Raw genomic sequence first — 17,622 nt, 5'->3', positions numbered from 1 at the left:
AAAAAAAAAAAAAAAAAACCCCTTAATGAAGAATTATGGACGTTCGCACAGTACTAACATCTCACCCAATTTATATTTTTACATACGAAATCCTAAATTAGGTTCGATTTCTTCTTAAAAGAAAATAATCCAACTTTTCAAAAAATCGAAAAAGTACACGAACTTTGAAAAAAATTGTAATTTTCACCTGAATTTTTAATTAAGCAAAAAAAATACATGAATTTATATTTTTGTTGTAATTTTCACGTGAATTTGACTTTCAACAAATTTAGAGCTTAATTGTCAGTCGGAATTTCACTTTATGTTGGTCTAACTTCTGATGATAAGGAATATTTAGAAGTTCGGAGGTCCAAGAAGGCAAAAATTAATATCTCTGACTTAATTTCGACGACTGTCAATTAAGTTCTAATTTAATTGAAAGTGCTGGTGAAAATTGCGACAAAAATATAAATTCATATATTTTTTTAGTTTAATTAAAAATTCAGGTGAAAATTATAATTTTTTTCAAAATTCGTGTAATGTTTTAGCTATATAACCCCTAAGAATTATCCACGCTGATGCATTCGTTAGACAGTCCTTTTGTCTCGATCTGATTTGTTGTTCAGAAAAAGAAAAGAAAACAAAGAATAGTAGGAAAGCTATAATCAAGATTCAAGAGTGCTACAAGCCTACAACTACTAAAAGTCTCCCATTTTATTATGATATACCTAACATATCATTTTCATAGTCACTATTTAATATGAATGTGAACCATAATTTCAAATGTTAAATTTCTTATCTTGATATGAGAATGCCACCCAAGTTAAAGGAACAGTCTTATATCAAATCATCAGATTAACCAAAGTCACACTTATTATCAAAACAATAGTATTACAAAACGCCATCACATACATGCTTAAATTCAAATATAGGCATTTTCTTTTTAAATCCTTTCAATACACAAATTATAGATGACATTTATTTACATTAATGGAAACCGGCATCAAGTGTAGAGCAAAAAAACAAAAAACAAAAATTATTTGCATAGTCTTAGCATATTTATTCACAAAAATCCAAAAATCCAAAAGTCCAAATATTAGGCAAATCCCCAATCCCTATTTCAACTAAACCTGCCAAACAACTTCAACCTTTTTAAATGAAAGAGTATTTGTTCAACAATATACCATAATTTCCACAAAAAGAAGATTTGGCAAATCAGAGAGAAAATCCAATGTAAAAGAGAGGAGAGAGAGAGAGAGAGAGAGAGAGAGAGAGAGAGAGAGAGAGAGAGAGATAACATAAAGAGATCTACAGAGCCAGTAAAAATGGGCTAGTAGAACCCCAGAAAATTCAACATACAAGAATGTTTAACTGCTACTACAAGCTTCCTCATAAACAACCATATCTCCCAACCTGCACTACTGCCGCTATCCTATCGGCCGACGACGATGCCACCGGACTTCCTAATTTCTACAGAACTTTAGGAGGAAGCCAAACTGACAGAGAGAAAACACCACCGTCGTCAATGCCTTACCTTAGCTGTACATTTCACCCTTAAGAGTCAAAAGGTTTCAATCCAGAGTTACAGAAAAAGCGTCAAAACAGAAAAGCTCTTTAGATTTAAAAGCATACAAGAGCTTTCGACATGAACTCACAGTCGTGTAAGAACGTATAACAATAAAAACGAAGCAGAAAACAAACCCTTTTACAGACCTAAAAGGGAGGAGGAGGAGACACCGCCAGAGTGGAGCAAGCGATGGGTAGGAGGAAGTCTTTGGCATTGGAAGAGACTGAAATGTAGAATCTTAAGGCGTTAAAATCTGCCCGACGTATACACATGCTCTGTCTCAATCTCTGCCGCAACAAGACTTGGAACAGAACTCAGAAGAAGAACCAGCCAAGAGAATGACCTCCAGACCACCACAGTATTCTTACAATTCATAGCTTCTAGATATTTCCCATCTCAGCCTCGGACGGACTCGGGATTTATCTGTCCGCTGTTTCCACCATGAGCATTAAATCCAGTAACAGGCATGGACCTCTGAGCGAAATTCAGAAGCAATTTCTTCTGACTCTCATCAGTATGAGGCAGACTAGCACGTAGAAGTTCCACGGGCATCTCTCTACTTACGGCCTTTGCAGCCTCTGGACCAATTGCCTCTGTGTTCGGTGCATTCTGAACAACTAACGATTGCACTATACTGTCATACTTGCTCACACAGTATTTAGTCAGAAGACCAAAGAAGGCATCAAAAGAAGCCTGCCAAAGGGCAGGATTAGGGATGCTGTAGTTTCCGCCAAACTGAGGATCTCTCAACAGGTTTGTGGCTCTTTCTAAAACAGACTTCAAAATGACAGATGCACCATCTCCAGCAGAGCTGCCTACCGGACGAAGTGGCGGCTGTTCGGAGGAACAAACAACTGCAGCGAGACAAGCACTGAGTGAATTAAGATCCATTCCACTAACACATAGAGAGACTCTTTTGGCTAGACCGCTAATGCTAACAGCTGCTTCTTCATCAGAGGGCAGGCCACCAAACAAAAATCTTAAATGGCGGAAGATGGCCATGCAAACTATTCGAGCCAGCTCGCTACCAGGTATGAGAAGCTGAAGAAACTTTGAAATAAGTTTCCGGCCTTTCGACAGGGAAACTATACGTAGAAACACTATATCATCCTTGGGGGAGAGCCCGACAGCATTTCCACTTTTTCCCAAGGGATCAACCAACTGAAGAGATGCCGCTAATCCTTCTAATAGAACATGACGTTTCCGCCTAAGCTGGCTCCCACCATCTTGGGGTTGAGTGAACTGTAAGAGCCGATCAATGTCATCGACCTCAAGAAGAAGACTCAACCCATCTTCAATAGTTACCCTAGCAGCAAGCATTGGTTCCTCTTCCAAAGGCTTCTCAGATAATTTTTGCTCAGCATTACCATCCCCGCAGGCAGAAGGAGGTGGGTCAACTTCAAGAAGAGGACGAGGCCTACGAATCGAAGAGAAACAAACCCTTCCAAGAGCATCAACATGGAGATGTGGCTGTAGTTCAGAATTGTTACGGGAACGGGAAGATTGTTCCTTCTGGTGAGATGGGCAAAAACGAAACCTTGACCTTGTTTCAGCAGATTTCTTAGCAAGACTTGCTTGATGGTAATAATCATCTACATACGGATCACTGCCATGGGTAGCAGCAAGCTGCATCTTAAGAATGCTTTCAATCTCTTCAGCAGTCATGTACTTAGATCTAATTTGTGGTAAACTAGTCTCACTCTTGTGGCTGCTAGCATCAGACCCTTGATGGGAAAACCTGACAGAATGTCTGCTCTTTCCAGATTTAGGTTTTGCTTCTTTCTTGTCTGCTAATCCATACTTGTTTAGATGTGCAGGAGAGGGGTAGGTACTGTATATTTGAGACTGTAATGCTGAAAAATGGGCTAATGATCCTTGAAATGGAAGTTGTCCTCTCTGCTGCTGTGGGGACAGCAGATGTGATGGTAATAACCCATTCTGATACTGATGCTGCTGCATTATATTGTTTAAGAGAATAGACTGATCCCCATGAAGAACACCAGCATGACTACTCCATTGATTTTGAAGTTGATTGTGACGTGAGATATTAGGTGAGGATAAACGTGACATGTTTGGGTTATAATGGTATCCACGTTGCAAGCCAGACAAAAGGAGAGCAGAATTAGCTAATGAAGAGTTGCTCGAAGAAGAGAATGGCAACTGAGGCCCACCAGAAAGAGACGACAAACTAAGATGATGACCACTATTTGGTGAAGCTTGTTGTGACCCTGGTGGAGGGAAAGAAGTGAAAGAGGACTTTGGGACTAAAATAGGCTCACTAGAACAGTGTTGCAGCGGTTGCTGCTGCTCAGGGTATGATGATGTTCTATATAATGGTGTAGATTCTCGACGGAACAATGAAGAGAGATGTGGCTGTGACGACCATCTCTTGTTTTCCTCATAGCACTCTGAGTCTGACATGTGATGGTCACCCCAATCGGGGAAATCTGCTTCCCGTGCCCATTCTGTAGCTGATGAACCTGAAATGACAGAACATTAATCATAAAGCCATCTGCTAATTCATGAAACAGAAGAACAAAATAGAATACAAAGCAATATTATCTGGAAAATGGAAGTACATACTTGCAAGTCAATTATAGAATTTCAACTTATTCTAGCCCTCCTATGGGATTTCAATTATACAAAGCAACAGTGCACTAGAATCCGGTTTCTCATAATATGAGTAACAAATGAAGTCCTAAGGGATTCTGTCCTCTGTCCTTTGCAGAATGATATCATTCAAAAAGAGCATAATAAACCATGTCTAATGAAGGACGAGAGGCCCTTTGGTGACTAGAGTGTGCGTGTGTGTGGGTGTGCAGGGGGTGTGAAGAAACACATGTAATTGAAAATGTATGGTGTGTGCAATTAAAAATGTATGATTTGGAAATAAGCTAAATCCTATGTACGTACTCTCCCTTGAGAAAGATCCAGATCCTCGATCACCAATAACACCAGGATGCCTAGGTCCAGAAACAACTTTGTTTAACTGCAAAAGAAATTAATAAAATAAATAAATACTCATGAGCAAGCAAATCAAGAACCATAATACCACTATACAAAAGATCCAAAGGTCAAGTCAAGTGCAACTTACCTTTGCAAATGTAGTAGCCAGATCATCTATATCAGATAATGGTCCTAATCCTGATCCCTGAAAAAAAAGAACAAGCTAATGCAATTAATATCTAAGCATTCGATGCTTATAGCCAATCAAAGAAATGGCCAACAAACAACTTAAAAGCCTCATAATGACTAATAAATTAACAGCATAAGGTACAATCTACAAGCAAAAGATTAGCTCCTTAACAAAAACAAAATAACGAACGAGTCTCCAAATATTCATGAATGCAACTTATTTAGGAAAAACCACCTGTGATGCTATGCTATTTCTTTTTCCACCCATAATAAGAAGTATCATATCATTAGAACAAAGAATACAAGAAAAAAGGCCAACAACACAATAAATATGCTATGCAGTACAAGCATACAGTTCTCTGTAATGTAAGCTACTATTGCAACGGTATATTTTCTATAGCTCACCTCATCTTTGTCAAACAAATGATACTCATTCAGATCATCTTCCCCACCAATTCTGCCTTCCACTCCAGGAGCAGACTCATCTTCATCTTCAAATCCCCCCAATTCCACTTCATCCACCGCACCTTTCCCAAAAAAAGTATATTGCGACGCATCAAACAGCGCCGCATCTGCATCAAGCAACACAAACACACACAAAATGCAACCAAAATCAATTCACAACGCACAATACTAGCTCGCCGCCCAAATTTCTCCAACAAATTACAAAGAACCAAAAACCACACAACGCAAACATGGATCAAAATCAAAACATCAGAAAAAACCAAAAACAAGATAAAGCTAGGTGAATCGAGGCGCGAACCAGATAATGAGCTGCTGGATTGGTCCGTGAAGTCGCTGAGATCTTTCCCTCCAGATCTCTCCATAATTACCAAATTAAACAGACGCGGAATGAAAACCCTAGCTCCAATCGCATGAACGGCGATGCAAATTGTAAACCCAACCACCACCGCCTCCACCGCCTCCCGCCGATAATTAGGGTTTTGAGGCCGACGACGAAAACAGTCACTGTTGCCCGCACAGTAAGCTGTTACCCGTGCCCATATTTATGTGACAGAGAGAGAGAGAGAGGTAGAGAGAGAGAGAGGGGGGGAGGGGGAGGGGGTGGTGGAGCATTGTATATGTATATAAATTGTATGTATATTCGCTTCAGCGCGAGAAGAGAGAGAGATAGATAGAGAGAGAGAGAGAGAGAGAGGGATTATCTAATTCTAATCTAATCTAATCTAATCTGATTAATAAAAAATTAAAGAGTGTATTGAATGAGCAGACGTAGTAAGTAAGAATTTAGCATTGACTTTTGCGATCTATGTTTTTGATGTTGGGATCTGAGGTGATAATGTTACGCTATTCGTGGCTTTTATAATAACAAATCTAGCCTTGTTTTTTTTTTTTTAATTTACTTATAAATTAATTAACTTTCATCAATTCTAATTTTATATATATAACTTCAAAATGTGGTAAAGTAATTATTAAACTATTAATTTAATTTGATTTCACGACTAATTTTAAAATTTCAACCAGACTTATTGTTGGCATAACTAATCAAACAATTAACATAACATAATTGTTCTAGCACGACAATTAATTAGCATAAATGACGTCATTTCTTATGAAATAATGTCAATTATTCGGCTTGAATCAATAATTCAGTATCTAAAATTAGTTATTGATGAAAGTTTCGTAATTTATATGCATTAAACTCGTTATTTTATATTAAAAAAAATATTTGTGTAATGATGAGAAATTTATATGAACTTTGAAACTATTTTAATATAATTTAATAAAATAATTACGAAAAACACGAATTATTTGAGGGAAATAGATTTGGTTTTTCTCGAGCACTATAACAAAAACTATTGACCACAAGCTTTTAACAAGATAATCGTGATAAACACCATATAAGCTTCATATAAAATAAACCAAATATAATAGTCAATTATAATTTATAAGTATATTATTTCCTTTTTTCTTTTCTTTTTTCATTTGATGATCAATATTAATATCTTCATAACACCATTTTTATAGAGTTGAACAATCAACGTCAAACACATAGAAAGATAGGCAATAATTTAAATCTTCGATCTATTAGTTTGAAGATATTTGAACATAGTTGTTTTGTAATGAATCAAATAGATTTAGGCTTTTTCTCATTATAAAAATATCTATTTTCAATTCGTTCGACACGTAACACTACCGCCGACCATTTATGGGATAATATTGAGTTGTCGCTTCATCTAGTGTCCATTATTAATTGTGATTTTTTGGGAGATGAAAAATATTTATTATCCAAATTATTAAAATATATTTTTCGTCGACGAGATGTAGTTCAAGTAGATATAGTTCAAGTGGCAAAATTGAGATACTCAAAAACTCCTATTTGTGAGAGTGAGAGGTCTTGTGTAGTGTAGAGATTTCACCTGCGTGCGGATTGCTTATTTGATTAGATAATATATACCTCTTATAATTTTTTAAAAAAATTATATACGTCAAAGTCTCATTAATTTTTTTAATTGGTATGGTATTTTCGCATTGACTAGAGTTATTAGATGTAGAGTGGTTTTGTGTATGTATAACTACAATTAAACATGAGAATTTTATAATTAATTACGAAGGAACTAATATGTATGTATATGTACAATTTAGACATGAGAATTTTATAATTAATTGCAAATGAAATACTGTGTGTGTATGTGTGTGTGTGTGTGTTATTATTTTTGCTATTTCTAAAAGTTATTTTTTGTCGTAGAATTATGAAGCAAAATATCAAAGTGAGTGAGATAAACGGAATTAATTTGGAATAAATCAATAGATTGAAAAGGACAAATAAAAAAACCCAAGACATATAAAATATAGCGTGTATCATGTGATGAAAATCTAAGACAAAAGTGGCCCATAAAATTATGAAAGTTTGATTTTCAAGCACAAATCAAGGAGTATGAGATTATACCCAATATTATTTAATATACTCAATATTCATTAATATAAAGCATGTTTACATTAATTAGCAATAAAAATGACACATTATGAAAAAAATGTGCAAAGACATTTATGCACTGAGACATCATATTATATGAAATTAATATGATAATGCATAAAGATTTCAGACTGAAAAGCAAATAAAAATAAAAAGCAATAACATACCTCAATCATTATAGGTTACAAAGGTAAACTCCTTTTTTCGCAACATATCATCAATTATTGCATTTCATCTATTCGTTAATGCATGATATGTAACATGTGCCAATTAAAAAATATCAATATGCAAATAAATGATTGATATGTCACACATCAATTGATTTTTTCTCTTAATTTATAAATTGTATTCCTTTCTATGAATTTATAAATAATAAAAGAACGAACGGCTTTGGTTTGTACTTAATTTCTAATTTTGACGATTCTGATTATAATTTATAAAATACAGCAAAAAAAAAATATATTAATACAGACGTGTACAGTGCTCACAGAAGGTGTGTGACACATCGATATGAAATGTCATATTATATGAAACAAAACACAATATGAAAGAGAAATTTGCCGACTAATAAATCCCAAACTTATTTGGTCCACACATATAAAAAAATGTTGTTATTAGCATTTTTTGTATCACTCATAAGAATATTGGACCACTTAATTTGTTCTTGCACAATTCATGGGCTCTACACTTTGTTGATATAGACATATTAGTGATACCACATGACATGTTTTTCCACAATACTTATAAAGAACCCATCATTTCAATTTTTTCTCTCTAATCATAAGAATTAGGTCTACAAGGAGAATAAAACTAAAGCTACTTTAAAATGCATAAAATAAAATAAAAAAGTAATAATAATTGCAATTTGCAATTGCAAACCAACATCTATTGCGTGAAAAGCAATCCCTTTTAGTAATATTTAACATTGTTTTAATTAAAAAAGACAAATGTTAGACTACGACAACCAACTTGCAAGTTGTTGATAAAATTTCAGTTCATTTTTTTGTATTATTTCTTTTCTCCAAATTCTTGGGACCCAACTTTTGTATTATTTGGCCCGGCCCGATACGCCGCCTACCCCGACCGAATTTTAGGGCAATTGGGCTACATGGGCCCAGCCCGAACTGACCACTTCGACAGCCCTAACCGAATTGTAGGGCCATTGGGCTATGCAATATTGCAATTATAATCATACGGGCCCGGCCCGAACCGATCATTTCGACAGCCCTAACCCTAACTCAATAAGCTGCAATAACACATTTTGTGGGAGAGAGATCACTTAAAGCCTCAAACTACAACAAACATACCTTCCAAGTGAAAACATAACTAATCATAACTCATAGGCAAATTTGAGTGACAATAAAAAATACAGTGAAATAAAAAAGAAGAAATAATTTGGTGTGGCATCTAGTTACAACAAGGTATAAGGATATGTATAAATGTGTTGGGAAATAGGTGTATTTACGAGTCGACGAGCTTTAGAAGAGCCAATGCTTTTTCCTCTGCGTTCGTGTAGGAACCTCTGTCGAAATTCGGGCAACATATATAAAGTACTCGTGTTAGATGCTAGTTGCAAAACGACCTTTAGGTGGCCTGGTTGGTGGAACGGACGATCTTATGACTAAATGGTCACGAGTTCGAATCCCACCACCGCCTCCTAGGTCAGACTATCTAGAGCTAGAAAGAAAGACATGACGGTATAATGAAGTTTGTTACCTCCGGCTTGATATAGTGAATTGTAGTGAACTTCACTCCAAAAGCTTAGCCACAACTCTAGGATGAAAAATAGCAGAAATAAGTGATTATATCTAATATTCGTCTAAATATTAAGATTCCACAAACTTTCAAACCAGCATGACAACGAAGTGCAGCTTAGTTGGTACAGTTTCCTCCAACCATAAGTTTTAGAGGGCAAATGCAAAACCATTATACCAAAAAATTCTATTGAGACAAACAAGTCCAGCTCGACCTGACCTAAAATCGGGCCGGGCCAGTTTTGACACCTCTACATTGATAGTTCTTGATGTTTGGTTTAATTTGAACGTATGACTAGAATATGTAAGCTTCACAATATGTGGATGAAAATTGTTAAGACGTGTCGTACCTCTGCTCGGATTTCTATCCTTGGGGAGAATTTCAATATAGCCGGTGTCGCGAAAGGAGGTGATCAAACATATTTTGGCTTCAAACTACAAAAATGCCGAAGAAGGTAGTGAGCATAGTGAATATCACGAGCGCAAACACGTATTCTGAGGAGAGAGCAAAGAAGTGATGTTGTTTAACTTATCAATGATCGAGGTGTCACTTACTCGATCTGCAGCTGCTTGGAGAGTAACGTGATCTCCCCATTCGCCTAGCCTACAGTTTGAGCAAACATCATGTTAGTAGACATGACGAGTTTTTAATATTTTGGTATAAGGAAACCGGTAAGAAAATGTCTACACGTCGGACCTTTTCATCTTCTTCACGTAGTGTTTGTACCTCATCGGAACATAACTTTCGTATAGTCTTCTGTGCCTTTTAAGCTGTGCATAAGCAAGAGCTTAAGACACGAAAAGCCCGACTTTGCAGTTTTGGACAAAACAAGAACTTGACAATACAATAGGAAATCGAAAGGAAGGTTTGCTAGTTTTAACGAAGAATACAATGCATCATGATGACGAGGAAGAAGCTGAGACGCACCTGCTTGATAACCTGCTTTCTTACAAACTTGTGGTAGTCTGGATTCTGATATAATTGATCTGCGAGAGCTCGAAACTGAAAAACAGCGACTAATTACAGATATAACCAGAGAAATTATACACATGCAGAAGCATAAATTGATTAAATTCATCACAAATAATTGAAAAGGATAAAGAAATGTAGGAAACTCAGAAATGTAGACTGAAAATTACCAACCTGGCAATTCCCATCTCCCTCGATTTGCATTTCGGCTAAGCTATAGGTCGCCAGCCTGATGATAGCTAAATGTATGAATGGCATTCCTAGTATAAATAGAAACGGTAAAAAAGAAAACGGTAACTAATTACGAAAAGATACCAAGGACGTCCAAGTAGCAACATCGTGTTTCGTTTGGCAAGCTTTTCCTCGGGTTCAAGTTCAAAATTACAATAATTTTCGAGACAATTTTGAAGGTTTAAGTTTTTGTTTAAGAGTCTAAGACAGTGAGGTCAAATTTCAAAAAATTAAAAGTTATGTATTTTTTTTACCAAAAAAGTAGATTTGGTTGAAAACCAAAATTTTGTTATAGTTTATGTATTTATAAGCAATTAACCCTAAAAAAGTGACAGATACGAAGATGATGAATAAAATATCAACTCAAATTCCCAAGAATATGTATAGTTTCTTTCTTTAATCAAACATACGGTTAAATTTAAAGAAGAAGAATAAGCAATAGTCAATGTTACTTCTATTTGCTACTTCTTTCTTTCTTTACTTAGGTACCAAAGGCTACGTAAAGAAAATGTAAGTGTCGAGATAGAGTGAAACCTCTGAGCTAGCCTCTCATGGTCTAAGGTCGCATCATTTGGATCGGGTATATCTCCAATGACCCGAGGAGTGTGCTGCGAAATACAATAACCTCGTAAGTCTTCTCAATAAAAGTAAGCGGACGCATGGTTTATATGACGACGTATTCTCAACTTGAGCAATGATTTCAAGAATCTAAGTTTTGACAAAGTCGAGATATCAATATCATCTTCACAACAAAGGGACATTATCGCAAGCAAATTGTAGTTATCCCACAAGAAACACTTCCATATATTAATATCCAACCAATCGATACTCGTAGCAACTAAATTTAGCCAAGATGCAGATTTAGACGAGTTTAACAAACATTAGGTTCGAGTCTGAGAACAATTTAAGTCACTCCCAATCATTATAAACAACACGATCATCAATCATGAAACACCAAAACTCAAAAACCAACAACCAAACGCGATGATCGTACACACCGTTATAGAGCCCAAATGAGAGAACCGTTTTCCAAGATTGCCATTAGGTTCCAGTCCAAGAACAATTTAAGTCACTCTCAAACAACCAAATCAAGAATGCATAAACTACACAATCATCAATCATGAAACACCAAAACTCGAAATCCACAACCAAACCAATGATCACACACACCGGTATCGAGTTCAAATGAGAGAGCCGTTTGCCAAGCTTGCCATTTTTTCAACAAACATTAGGTTTGAGTCCAAGAAAAATTTAAGTAACTCCCAATCATCATAATCCAACCAAATCAATGATCATAGACAACCAAATCAAAAATGCATAAACTACACAAGCATCAAACAAGAAACACCAAAACTCGAAATCCAACAACCAAAAGGATGATCATACACACCGGTATCGAGCCCAAATGAGAGAGCCGTTTGCCAAGCTTGCCATTATCATGACTTAATTTCTCCTCCTCAGCCAATATCTCAGCAATGGTGTGATCATCCTCTGTATCATGTGAGCTACTATTCAAACTCGAGCTCGAGCTCCCGCTCCCGCTTGCACTGGCATTCCTATAGACATCACTCATACTATTATTCTAACTTCACCTCAATCTTCTCAGCAACCAACTACAACATCAACAAACACCAAAATAACTGATCAATTAAAACCAACTTCCAATAAACCCAAATCACATTCACAAACTCTCCCTTAAATCATGAATTTTTATTCTTGGTCATGTAATTGCAAGAAAAGAGTAACGCAATAAAAAACCCACATAAAATCTTGATGTAGGATTCAAGAATAAGCATAAACAGAAGCTCCCAAAAACAGAATTTGCTGAAATTGAGCTAGAAAGCAACAAAGAAGAGAACTTTAATTCGAAGAAAAGGCACAAAAACAGAAATTCAGCAAATTGGCATATTCAAGGTGAAAACTCACATTAATGATTGTGCAAAACAGAAACGCAGATAATTTCCTGTTTATTTTCTCTTTCTTTCTATTTCTGTCGATAATTTTGTTTGGAGTGAAGGGAAGGGAAAGTAAAAAGACGGGATATTGGGATTTAGTAAACAAACAACGCCCACAAAGCGTGTCTTCTTCGAGTTCGATTTCTTGACTTGTCTGAATCAAGAAAGTCTCACACCTAAATTTAAGGTTTTTTTTTTTCAAAAAAAAAAATTAAGGTTTTTTATTTATGAATTTGTGCAGATATCTTTGCAAAAAGTCTATAGCTAATTTGACTTAATTTTTGTTTTTGGATTCTTTTATCCATTTGCTAAATAATCAACCAACTATCAAAATATATAAAGAAAATGTATTTTTCGTTTTTGGTGTAATTTTGATACGAATTTGGGTTTGGTCGCATTTTATAAATATTTCAATAATCATTTAAAAATTTATTTTGTAGACAAATAAACATGCATGCTTTAAATTTTTAGATGGCTGGAAAAATATTGTGAAAAAAGAAAGTGTATGATCTTTGAACAAATTATGTCACAATTAAAAAATTAGATTTTTTAATTGGAATATTTGTAAAATGTATCTAAATTCAAAATTGGGTCACACTTTAATTAGTTTATTTTGTAGGTAACCTAAAAATGAGAAGAAAAAAAAATAAAAATAAAAAATAGCTCTTGCCATATTTTCAGAATGCTCCCACAACCTAGTAAATATTCAAATTTTAATTAGTTTTCAGCTTCTTCTTTGGAAACATTTTGAATTGGATAATGAGTTTGATATACCAAATTTTACCTGCATGTGACTTGATCGATTAAATTATCCTTAAATAGGTCTGGTTAATTAACACCTCACCTATAAGGCTATAACTAATTATGGTCAACTCTGCCTTAATTTAGAAATTAGCTTTCCCTAAGCATAGGCTTGATTATCATTAATTTCAAAATGATCTTTTGACTTTTAAACACTTTTGTTGAGAAAACTGTGCCTCCAAATTTAGAACTTGACAAATTCATTATTTTGTGAATGAGCTAATTTTTTGTTGCGAATTATCGTACTATTATTTTGCATTTTAAAACTATGTAGTTGTGTTATGTTGAAATTCGTTTTCACATTGAATAGTTGGTATAAAGATAAATGCTAATATTTCATTTAATTTTTACATCCAAACGATCGACAACATTGTTACAAAATTACAAGGGAGTCAAAATCACATTAAGAAGAGTTACCTTGAGTAGTATAAGTAGTAACTAGACCCTTTGAAAATTGCCTTAATTATCTTTATAATTCAATAGCTAGCTCGTATATATTACTATGTATTAATTTCTGTAATGAATGTAGATAAATTTGCCATTGCTTTGGAGCTCCCTTCCTTTCCAAATAATTTCTCATTTAGCTCCTCAATTCTCCCCCTAAATTTCTGATCTTCCACTTTTCTAATTCCATTATCGATGTCTTCTATTCCAAATCTTTCAATCTTAACTCCAATTTTCCACGAATTCACGATATAAGCACAGTTCAAGAATTGATCGCCCGCGATTGGATAGCACAAGAGAGGCTTCTTGCATTGGATGGCCTCCATAGTCGAGTTCCATCCACAGTGTGTAAGATAGCACCTGACAGCTGGATGCCGCAACACCTCGAGCTGTGGGGCCCACTGAACGATCCTCCCGTGGGCAGCCACTCTCGTGGTGTACCCGTCAGGCAGCCCACGATGCCATGCGGGCCCCAACACCCAAATGAATGGCCTTCTCGATGCCTCGAGCGCCGATGCTAGAGCTCTTACCTTGGCTTCCCCGATTGGACTCACCCAACTCCCAAAAGAAATGTACATGACCGAACCCACATTTTGATTGTCTAGCCAATCCAAGCAACTCGTATCCTCTTCCCAAAAAGTGGTACCACTAGTCGTTGCAGCCTGCATGATTAAGGGTCCAACTTCAAGAATTCGAGGCGAATCTTGACTGTCAAATTTGTTTGATTGTTGCATTATGGATTCAGATCCCTCTGAAAATGTGTTCACTAACAAGAATTGGAGAGTTTTGGATCGTTCGATAGTTCGAGTCCAAAATTTGAATCTTGAAACCCTAGCTTTTGAAGAACCAATAAGCCATGGGAGGTCATTGGTAGTTAAGATAGGGTCTTGGGAAGACAAGGAAATGGGATCACTTGGATTTCTTGGACATCCTGCCACATAATAAAAATAATCATATAGAAATTAAATCATTATTTTTCCTAATTTACAAAATCTATATAAGTATTTTTTTTTACCCCATTTTCTTTTTTTTCTTTTTTTTTTTAAGATTGAATCGACCTTCCTAATTCTATATCCATAAAAGTATTTTTCAGATCAAATTTGGCTACATTTATAATAAAATTTATATAACAGTGGACATACATTTTTATAATAGAGTCGCAACAAATTTATATTTGACTACACATTAACAAGTTCTGATCATATGCGTAACTAAATTAATTTAATTTCTTTATGAGTCAAAGGCTGAAATAATGCAAGAACATGATGTCAAAACGCACATTTCGCCTGGAATTTTGCTGTTGAGTATCTAGCTAGATCTTTTTTCTTCAATTCTTTTTTTTCTTTCTATAATAATTAATTAAAGTAAATGCGCACTGAGTTGTACCTTCTCATATGATTATATTGAATAAATTAATTATATATAGGTATATTCATACACATGATTGCCTGAATCAATGTTTATGACATGTGCAAAGAATCTTAATATTGATGCAAAAATTACAGAAACATATGCGTCGGTTGTGTGAGAAAATATATATATAAATACCCTAAATTGATAATCAAATAGTGTATTCAATTTGATAAGATTCAAGGCCTAATTAAATCCGTGGTGTTATGGGGGAATTAATTCTACATGTTTTTCTAGAATATATACGAAAATAATTCAATCCACCAATTAATTAATTATACTATTCTGTAAGATTAAAAAATAACTGTACAGATAATTTACTTTACTTACAAATTCAGAAGATGATAAGGTTAATTAAGTTTTTTACTTGAGACATCAAGTCATTCATATGGGATTGATTTGCTAAAAAAAAGATGATAAAAAATTATGATTGATAACGTGATGAAGCACATGTACTTAATTATTTGATCATTAATCAGCTGTTTGATAAAATGGATATGTTTTTTTTAATCAATTAATAATCAGCTGTTATATATTTGATATATACAAACATGGATTTTTTTTGTTAATTAATATGACGAAATAAATATTATAAGAGATATATTTATTTTATATATATAAATAGAAATAATCATTTTTTAGGGGGAAAAAAAGAAGAAGAAGCTCTTTCTATTAAGGTGTTTGATTCCATCAAATTAGGTTATGAAGTAAAAAAAAAATTATTATTAGGATCGATAATTTAAATAATTTTTATAAATTAAAATTAAGTATAATATATATAAAATTATAATAAAATATTATTTAAAAAATATATATAAAAATAGAATATGATGATACACACAAAATTATGAAAATACGTACCGAATCTCGTAAGTATATATCGTAATTCCTTTTATATCCACTGATCAAAACTCAGTCTAATTTGTTTTCCAAATAAACATTAAATTTTATTTTTGTCAAATTATACTTACTTAATTAGTACTCAATATTCATATCTTAATCTACGTAGAAATTAGACGCACATTTTTAATCACACCACAAAACTTATAAATCAACATTTTTAATCTACGTGCGTAAGTTAAGTTGTAAATCAAAAAACATGCAACAAATACAATACCCATCAAATAGTCGGATGAAATAAAATACGAGACTGAAATTCCAGGCGTACCGTTTTCCGATATAACCCCGGTCCGGACCAAGTGCGGAATGGCGGCGACGAGGCGGTAAGTGGCGTGCATGGCCGGCCAGAATCCGGCCACCGTCACGCCGCATCTTCGCGCCACCTCGACGGCCCACGAGGCCAGCAGGTCGGCCACTACGCAGGCGACGCCGCCGGCCATCTCGCGGAGCAGGAGCTCCTCGAGGGCCGGCGGCATGGCCTCCTCCATGGCCCTCTCCACGGCGAAGAAATCGGGCGGCGGCGTGCCGCCGTCCAGCCCGTCGGGGAGCGGCAGGCAGAGCACGCCGTGGATCCGCGGCGAGATGCGGCGGTGGATGAACTCCGGCGTGAGCACCACCGGCTGGAAGCGGCCGAGGCCGGCGATGACTGCGGCGAGCTTCAGCATGGGGGTGACGTGGCCTTGTGCCGGATATGGAATTAGAATTATCTTCTTCTTCTCTTTCATCTTTTTTCTTTTTCTTTGTTTTTTCTTTCTATTTTGGGATTTTGAGAGAGCTTTTCGCCTCTTGGAGCAAAATTACCAAATTAGCCTTGGAGTGGGGGTGGGGTGGGGGGGGGGGGGGTAAGCTCCTCGAGGAGTTCTTGAATCTTGCATATGTATAAGGATATATATAGAGATGATCATACATGCATGTGTGTCACTTTAATGAACACTTCTACTTTCAATTTGAATTATGTGTTTGTTTAATTATTTATTTGAGGTGGATAAAGTAAATTGACCGCTCTTATAACTATAAAATTATCTCAGTAATTTTATCATTTTTTATTTCTTTTATCATTATCATTTTTTATTTTTTCTTGAATTCAATTTTTATTTTTGGAGTTAAAAATAATTATTAAATTTTTTGTTTTGTATTCATTGCATTATAATAATTTTATTGTTAAAATGATATTTTAATAGTGGTATACAAGTGGAACATAAAAAATGAATACAAGTGGATTGAGATTCAGTGATGTTTCATTTTATGTTCCACTTTCAATTTTATTTATGTTCTTATGTATTTTTATTCAATTTAAAATTTATGTTCTTATATATTCAATCTGATTTAAGGAATTAGGCTAATTCAACGCAATTTATAGGATAATATATTTTCATTTTAACAAATGAGGTATGTGACCAATCTTTCTCTCGATCTTTTACAATATCAAATATAATTTCAAAACTGTTTTTGAATCTGCTCATATTCAAGGACACATTCAGTCTGATTTAGTCGGTCAAACCAATATAATTGAATGCATATTTTTGTTTCATTTTAAA

General features: G+C 35.0%; 3 protein-coding genes across 6 annotated transcripts; all 3 read right to left on the bottom strand.

Moving 5' to 3' along the window:
- Window positions 1-1,273: 1,273 nt before the first annotated feature.
- On the bottom strand, window positions 1,274-5,968 carry LOC131009447 (protein PAT1 homolog 1). The gene is made up of 5 exons (XM_057936775.1): window positions 5,445-5,968; window positions 5,087-5,253; window positions 4,641-4,697; window positions 4,460-4,535; window positions 1,274-4,026 (listed from the first exon to the last, which is right to left on the bottom strand). Exons 1-5 carry the CDS (start codon window positions 5,506-5,508, stop codon window positions 1,943-1,945), a joined length of 2,448 nt encoding a protein of 815 aa, XP_057792758.1. The 5' UTR covers window positions 5,509-5,968; the 3' UTR covers window positions 1,274-1,942.
- Window positions 5,969-8,927: 2,959 nt separating this feature from the next.
- Window positions 8,928-12,688, bottom strand: LOC131009469 (OVARIAN TUMOR DOMAIN-containing deubiquitinating enzyme 11). Of its 4 annotated transcripts, XM_057936814.1 has the most exons (10): window positions 12,501-12,684; window positions 11,965-12,130; window positions 11,109-11,182; window positions 10,518-10,572; window positions 10,302-10,376; window positions 10,071-10,144; window positions 9,929-9,977; window positions 9,724-9,808; window positions 9,336-9,392; window positions 8,928-9,141 (listed from the first exon to the last, which is right to left on the bottom strand). In XM_057936814.1, coding segments are annotated over exons 1-10 (681 nt in total). In that variant the 5' UTR covers window positions 12,503-12,684; the 3' UTR covers window positions 8,928-9,097. The 4 variants fall into 4 exon arrangements, with proteins under 4 accessions (XP_057792797.1, XP_057792796.1, XP_057792795.1 ...); XM_057936813.1 differs by having other exon boundaries at window positions 8,928-9,392; window positions 12,501-12,688; XM_057936812.1 differs by lacking the exon at window positions 12,501-12,684 and having other exon boundaries at window positions 11,965-12,187.
- A 952-nt stretch (window positions 12,689-13,640) lies between these two features.
- Window positions 13,641-16,966, bottom strand: LOC131009455 (UDP-glycosyltransferase 82A1). Its single transcript, XM_057936783.1, has 2 exons — window positions 16,353-16,966; window positions 13,641-14,705 (listed from the first exon to the last, which is right to left on the bottom strand). Exons 1-2 carry the CDS (start codon window positions 16,807-16,809, stop codon window positions 13,831-13,833), a joined length of 1,332 nt encoding a protein of 443 aa, XP_057792766.1. The 5' UTR covers window positions 16,810-16,966; the 3' UTR covers window positions 13,641-13,830.
- Window positions 16,967-17,622: the final 656 nt, after the last annotated feature.

Source organism: Salvia miltiorrhiza, chromosome 2, assembly GCF_028751815.1.
Source record: "Salvia miltiorrhiza cultivar Shanhuang (shh) chromosome 2, IMPLAD_Smil_shh, whole genome shotgun sequence".
Lineage (NCBI taxonomy): Eukaryota > Viridiplantae > Streptophyta > Magnoliopsida > Lamiales > Lamiaceae > Salvia > Salvia miltiorrhiza.
The sequence above is the reverse complement of the archived record's forward strand: the minus strand, read 5'-3'. Positions and strand labels throughout refer to the sequence as shown.